The sequence below is a fragment of the Grus americana genome, chromosome 10 (assembly GCF_028858705.1).
Source record: "Grus americana isolate bGruAme1 chromosome 10, bGruAme1.mat, whole genome shotgun sequence".
Lineage (NCBI taxonomy): Eukaryota > Metazoa > Chordata > Aves > Gruiformes > Gruidae > Grus > Grus americana.
In genome coordinates, this window is record NC_072861.1 from 322,662 (window position 1) to 330,075 (window position 7,414).

General features: G+C 43.4%; 1 protein-coding gene across 1 annotated transcript; it reads right to left on the reverse strand.

Annotated features, from left to right (window-relative positions):
- Positions 1-5,919: 5,919 nt before the first annotated feature.
- On the reverse strand, positions 5,920-6,858 carry LOC129210833 (olfactory receptor 11L1-like). The gene has a single exon (XM_054837132.1). The coding sequence runs from the start codon at positions 6,856-6,858 to the stop codon at positions 5,920-5,922; it is 939 nt and encodes a 312-aa protein (XP_054693107.1).
- Between the last annotated feature and the right edge of the window lie 556 nt (positions 6,859-7,414).

Below are 7,414 nucleotides of genomic sequence, written 5' to 3' on the forward strand. Positions count from 1 at the left end.
GAATTAAACTAGTCATGACTTAGAAGTGCCTTAGTGATTAGCCCTGATGCAGAGGATAAAAGATCCTACACAACTAACAGCATCTGCTTCAGGGCGCGATCCCTTGCTTCCAGTCCAGGGGTACAGTCACTCATATCTGCCCATGCTGATAGCTAATTTCCTAATGCATCCAGCCTGCATAGCTCTTGGTCCAAGTGTCATTTAGGCCCTGTGTGATATTTCTGTTTCTCAGACATATTTCTGCCGTGTACTCATTTTTCATTCAAAATGCCTACAGTAGAATGAATGGTAGACTGCAGCCCTTCAAAGTAATGTTTTTATATATAATCTGATGCTGAGGATATTTGTGGCATTTCCAAGGCTATGGCAGGGGGTGGTATGCAGGTGTTAGAGGGCAAATGACTAATGAAGTTGTTGTGGAAGACTGTTTTTAGTGAAAAGAGTAAAATCCGGCCTGGTCTCAGCCACTCTGCTAACTCAAAAGGAGTTCTTTAAGTGAGCTATTTGTAGAATCACAGCCAGATTTCATTTCAGAGGATAGTTATTTCATTCCTTCTAAGGGGGCAACCAAGAATGACCTAGCATTTGTGTGATTTGAATGACTAGAGTACAAAAACCTCAGAGAAACCTTGGGGTTAAGTTATTTAGCAATGTAGACCCACTCAATGTCTAAACCTGCCATCTAGATTCCTTTTTATAAAATTGCCTCCTGAAAGTGATTAATCCTTTATTAGGCACTCCTTGTCAGGTGGAATAATCTCAGTTTTGGAGTCAGTTGTCTCCAGTGAAAGAGGAAGGTGGAGGCTCTCTTAGACAATAAATATGTAGATGAGATGACTTCTCTACCAGCTGCTATAACAGGGGAGCAAAATAACACTTGCCACTATATAGTGGACATATGTCCCTATATTTTTCTTTCACCGAAAAGTCCTGAGAGGTATTCTTATCATTGCACTTAAAAGGAAAGGAAATATCCAAGAGCTCTCTGCCTACTGGAGACAAACATTACCATTCACAAGCTCTGTATGGTGAAGAGGTTTCCCTGTAGTTATGGAACTTACAGTAAGGGTATATGAAAGGTGAGAGCATCTGCTTCATTAAGGATATCCAGTGAAGGACCTTTTGAATGCCAAAGGGGTTAATAAGTAAAAGGAGTTTCATGGTTTAACCCCAGCCAGCAGCTCAGCCCCACGCCACTGCTCGCTCACTCCCCCACAGAGGGGTGGGGGAGAGAATCCAAAGAGTGAAAGTGAGAAAACTCATGGGCTGAGATAAAGACAGTTTAATAAGCAAAGCAAAAGCCACGCGCACAAGCAAAGGAAAACAAGGAATTCATTCCTCACTTCCCCTCGCCAGGCAGGTGTTCAACCACCTCTGGGAAAGCAGGGCTCCATCACGCATAACAGTGACTTGGGAAGACAAACATCATCACTATGAACGTCTTCCCCTTCTTCCTTCTTTCCCCAGCTTTATATGCTGAGCATGACATCATATGGTATGGAATATCCCTTTGGTCATTGGGGTCAGCTGTCCCGACTGTGTCCCCTCCCAACTTGTGCACATCCAGCCATCCCGCTGGCGGGGCGGTGTGAGGAGCAGAAAAGGCCTTTGGCTCTGTGCAAGCACTGCTCAGCAGCAACAAAAACATCTCTATATTACCAACAGTGTGTTTTCTGCACAAATCCAAAACCTAGCCCCATACTAGCTACTGTGAAGAAAATTAACTCTATCCCTGCCAAAACCAGCACAGGGATAAACCAAAAAGAACAGACAGAGACAGAAACCTGATAGACAACAGGTAAAGGAGACAATGGCAAAGACCAAAAGTGTCCAGTTAATAATTGACGGGACATTAAAGCTCCAGGTAAAGCTTTGGAGAGGACAACCTGGACTTTGTAACTGAGAAGAACGAGGAAACAAGAGGAACGTCAGGATCTGGGGTATTTAAGGGGAAGGGGGTGGTGGAGCTGTGAAAATAGGTGAAGGAATGTGCAGGGGATGAACACATCAGGGTCAGGGATAAACTAAAGAGGAAGTAGACAGAAAGGTGAATTAAAGTGGCCCTTAATGTGTAAACCATTGCTGGTCAGTATGCTTGTCTGACCAAGTCCTGTGCCTAATCACCATAGTTTGTCTTATCCTCTTATTAAATCCTTTCTTAACCATGTCTCTATGTAATCACTCTCTGTCCCCAGTGTGTGTGAGTGCTGTAAGGACTATGTGTCAGCTACTGGGTAGCCAGGTATGAGTGGATATGGGGTGTCAGAACGGGGGTGTGGTTGCCCCTGGCCCATGGTGTCAGCTACTGAAGCAAGTGGGGTGTCTGAGTCAGTAAATGGAGGGGCCATAGCTCTTGGGACCAACTGTATTCAGGTTCCACGTACTTTGTGTTCAGAGTACTGGGGGAAAAGAGATGAGTGGAGTGAGTGAGGTCTCGGCACCAGCAGCTGGAGTAATATCATGGTGTCACAGCTGCATACCTGATGCCAGCTGCTATAGGAGAGAGCAGAGGGTTTGTCTTCCCCAAACCCTGTGAGTGCGCGCGCGTGTGTGTGTGTGCAATTCTCAAGCAAACTTCAAACTGGACTAGCGATGGAGCAGGAGGTCCTGGGTCCAAGTTTGCATAGCACTCCGGGTATGGCCAGATAGAATTGGGGAAGCTATAGGTGAACTATCTGCCTAGAATCACACTGTTGTACTTCAAGAGCTGTGATTCATTTAAACTAAAACGATGCAGACTCATGGTGTTCTGAAAGTTTCTAAACATCATCACTTCTCTGTCATTTATCATGAACTTTTCAGTGAAACAAAGCAAATGTGTTTGTCTATTGCCACAACCTGAATTTAGACAAATACATTTTATTTTCTTACTTAGTCCTATCATCAATGAATAGCCATGTGCAAATCAGGTTTCTTTCACTGGGTTGCCTAACATATCTATAAAAGAGTGATAATATTCTGTGAGTAATAGAAAGATGACAAGGACTAGTCATGTGCTTATGCCATTCTGAGGGAGGCAGTATGGGACAGAATAGTGGTCACTCAACCAGTGACGATAACTTTTCTTACACGACCTGCACAGATTTCATGTGTAGTGCAGGAGTGGGATGCATGCCGTGACTCAGCTCACTTCAAGCTTCCTCAGAGGAAAAGGTGGCAGCATCACTTATGGTAAGAGTTCTTGTGTCTCTCACCACAGTGACTTTTGTCAAGATCTGCCTTCTCTGCCTCAAAGACTCAAGCCTGGTGTAGTTTCCACTACTCTTGTTGCTTCTTTTTTTGTATCTAATAAAGGAGATAAGGAGTTGTAGCAGACCGATACTGTATGCAGTTTGTCTCGACATTGCTGTCGCACCACCATTTCCCTACGTTGACGTCCTGCCTCGGAGGGCGCTGCCGCCCCCCCATCGCGGTCTGCGGATGAGTGCCACCGTGTGCATGCGCAAGAGCCAGGCCGCGAAAAGGCTTCCTGAGGAGGCAACACATACCGCACGTGCCGCACGAACTGCACGTATGCAGTTGCGATCTGCGAATGAGCGTGGGACCCCATATAAAGGAGCGCACATGCTCCGGTAAAGGTGGCGGGGCTTTTCTCCTTCTTCCTCTCCTCCTCGTGCATCTTCCGCGACCTTTTTCAACAAAACCTGCGACGTTTAGACACCATAGAGGGAGCTAATGGAACATCACTGGACTCAGAGTGGTGGTAATTAGACTTGTCCCCGACTTGGACCCTCCCCCTCTCTATCTCCCTACTTCTCTATTTCTCTATCTCCCCATCTCCCTATCTCTCTCTCTGTCTCTCTCTCCCCCTTTCATTGCTCTCCCCCGCTCTCCCAGTTGTCTCTTTCTATACAGTTCTTTTCTCCCTGTTCATAAAAAATAAAGCTAAAAGGTTGTACGACATCTGACCTCGTTTGTGTCTTAATCTTGCTCTTGGGATCATATCGAAACCTCCCCGATATTGGATAGGGACAGGAGTGGGAAAAAGAAAGGAAGAAGCCTGATCCTACAGAAAGTGACTTCATTGCCCGAATTCACAGCATGTAGAATGAAGATCTTCCAATACAGGAAATGCAGTTCTGGAAGCGGTTTAGCTGACCAAAGCTGTAGGTATCATTGAGCATGCAAAGGTGTCTAATACCTTGTCCGTATGCAGTAGAGTTTCTGAGACATCCACATGGGACAGACAGATACAGTGCCAGATTTATGGGAGCCTTGTGCCTCTTATGGAGAGGTAGATAGAGACCAAAAGCATAACATAGGACAACTGAGTTTGTACTAGATGCCTGTGTACAAAAACCTCAAGTGAGCCCTCGGTGTGAGCTCAGGTAGGCTGAATCCTCCCTATGGCCCACCAATGCATATCTTTATGGACTTCTGGCAAAGCTTCTACTATGGCCACCTCCAGATAAGTGCAGATTCCCCATTTATTCTGTTCTGTGTCTGCCAGCCCCAATGGGCATCTCCATCACCTTAAGGTATCTTAGACAGGAACTAAACTGAAACACTAACCAGTATCATCAGTGCTTTGTAGAAAGCCATTCACCTCATCCAAAGTTTATACCTGGGAAGAAAATCAGCTGCCTAAACACTCACATTTATTGTCATTGCAAATGCCCTACAGTGTCCTGAGTGGCCTCCAACTGTCACTCCAAAAGGAGGGGCTGGTGTCTGGTGGATCCAGGGCCCAATTCCACCAACAAAAAGCTTTACTCTGGAGCATCTAATATGTCAGAAGGGTATCACTAGTGGTTTCTCTTTACACACCTCAGTTGGTCTCCTCAACTAGGTGTCACTAATCCTGATTTAGATACCTTGAGGCTTGTAACTTTGGGTGGCTAACGTCAGGCAATACCACTCTTACTGCTGTTGCATTGAATATCTTATGATGGTAGTCTTCAGAATAGTCTTCAGACTCTAATGCAGCTTTGTCCTTGGCTCCTAAGTACCTTGGGCTCCAGCCAGAGCCAGTGAGAAGACATGGGTACAGACAATTTAATTGTTCCAGATGCAGACAACAGTAAGAACTCAATGCTTGCTCTGGTGTCTGTCTTTAGCAGCACCATGGTAGTTGTGTGTTCTGGCTCTTTGCGGTTCCTACCACCAATGTCATTTTTGGGTCCATGGGTCGTTCAGTGGAATAAAGGAGCTGCTGCAGAAGAACGCAAGTCTCCTAAGGCTTCCCTGTCATATCTCACAGTCTCCAGCAAATGTTCTAAATATGCTACATCTAGTAATGTAAGAGTATGCACTGATGTCTCAGCACCTGAAATGTTGCCTAAAGGTGAAGAGAAAGTAACAGTACACTTAATAAATTCACCTATATCACATTAACTTCTCATTGTGTTAAATTATTGTAAAGTAACAATAAAAATGTGTTTCTGAGATACATTTTCCTCAAAAAAAGGCAAATAAATTTTTTCTACTTTATGTCAAGAGATTGGTTTCACATGGCCCAAATGAAGTATAAGAAAAACAGAATGACATTTATCCTGAATCAGTGAATTCAAAAAAACTGACAAACCAAGAAAAAAATCTACAAGCAAGGAAACACATAAATCTTTTGTAAATTTAAAATCATAAATTAGCCTTTGAATGTTCATATGTATTTTTTTCTGTGCACTAATGAGAAAAAAAGTGCAATTCAGTAATTCAGTAATTATAATAGTAATAAAAAGTAAATTAAATGGTGGGTAAAGAGAGAGGGGAAGAGGAAAAAGAAGAAAAAGAGGGAAGTGAAACATTGTATGGTTCAGGAGTCATTTCGGTTTACAGTAACAACTGCCTTGAATAATTTTTTATAAAAAAGCAGCAACAACTGTTGCTGTTGCTCATGCACATGACAGTAACCTGCTTTGTAGACAGAATACAACAAAGAGCCTGAATATCGACAAGAGTCAGTCCTGAAGTGTTCCCAAGTTACGAAGAATGAAGACGATGGTGCCTGAGTACTATTTTTTCCAAGGCCTTCTTAAATGCCTTGTTTCTCAAGCTGTAGATCACTGGGTTCAGAAGGGGGGTGACCACTGTGTAAAGCACAGATACAGCCTTATTGAGCTCTGAGGACAGGTTGTAGGTGGGACGGACATACATGGAAATCATTGTACCATAGTATATAGTCACTACCATGAGGTGTGAGCTGCAGGTTGAGAAGGTAATTCTTTTTCCAGAAGCAGAAGGTATCTTCAGGATACTGAGAATTATAAGTAGGTATGAGACAAGAGTCAACAGAAAGCAGCTGGAAAGGACCAGGAGAGAGACGATGAAGATGACAATTTCTGTGACAGTGGTGTCTGAGCATGAGAGCTTCAACAGTGGAGAGATATCGCAGAAGAAGTGATCAATAAGGTTGTAACTGCAGAAATGCAATCTGGAGACCATGAGACAGGGCAGAAAACCAGTGAAAACACCAGTGACCCAGGAGCCCACAGCCAGACGGGTATAAGACTCAGCAGTCATGGCCACACCATAGTGCAGGGGTTCACAAACTGCGAGGTATCGGTCATATGCCATCACTGCCAAGAGGTAACACTCAGTGGCTCCCAGGGAAATGAAATAGTAAAGTTGTGCCATGCATCCTGAGAAAGAGATGGTCTTCCTCTTTGCCAGTAGATTGGCCAGCATCTTGGGTACAATTGTGGTGGTGTAGCAGACTTCTAGGAAAGAGAGGTTCTTGAGAAATTTGTACATGGGTGAATGAAGTCGTGGCTCCAGTGTCACCACTGAAATAATAATGATGTTTCCTAGGATGGTGAGAATATAAATAACCAAAAACACTGTGAATAGTAGGATCTGGCAGTGTGGGTTGCTACTGAGGCCCAATAGCCTGAATTCCAGTGCTGCTGTAACATTTGTCATCTCTTGGAAAGAGCTAGGATTTGTCTGCTAAGGAAATAATCAGTATCAGAATATGTTGACTTTCAGTGGTGAAAGCACTATCTATAAAGATTATGATTCTGCAGTAAACCTTTGGGAACCGCATCAAAGTCACTACCAGTCTGTCCTTCTTTTCTCCCTTCTTCCCTCCCTCTCTCCCTCCCATCCTGCTCTCTCTCCCTCCTGAATTGTAAATTATGTGTATTTCATGAACTTCAATAGACAATTCTAGAATGAATTACAAATAGTCCAGTAGACAGCCACTCTCCACATGTGCACACAAAGATATGTATAGGAAAGTACATAAATATATAAAGATATCACTTGTACTACTCCATAGTAAAAAGGTATAAATAAGCTTACACATATATAACACATGAACTCAGAGACACACCCACACCAATGCTCTGCTTTTCACTGAAAGAAATATAAAAACTCATATACATAATCAACAGCAATTACTGCATTGAAAATTCCACTCATTAACACATACATGATTTTTTTTTTATAAACATGTAAATACTCATTTGCATGGTCC

Excerpts from the sequence above, each read along its gene's own strand:
- LOC129210833 (XM_054837132.1), bottom strand. The coding sequence starts at position 6,858 with ATGACAAATGTTACAGCAGCACTGGAATTCAGGCTATTGGGCCTCAGT.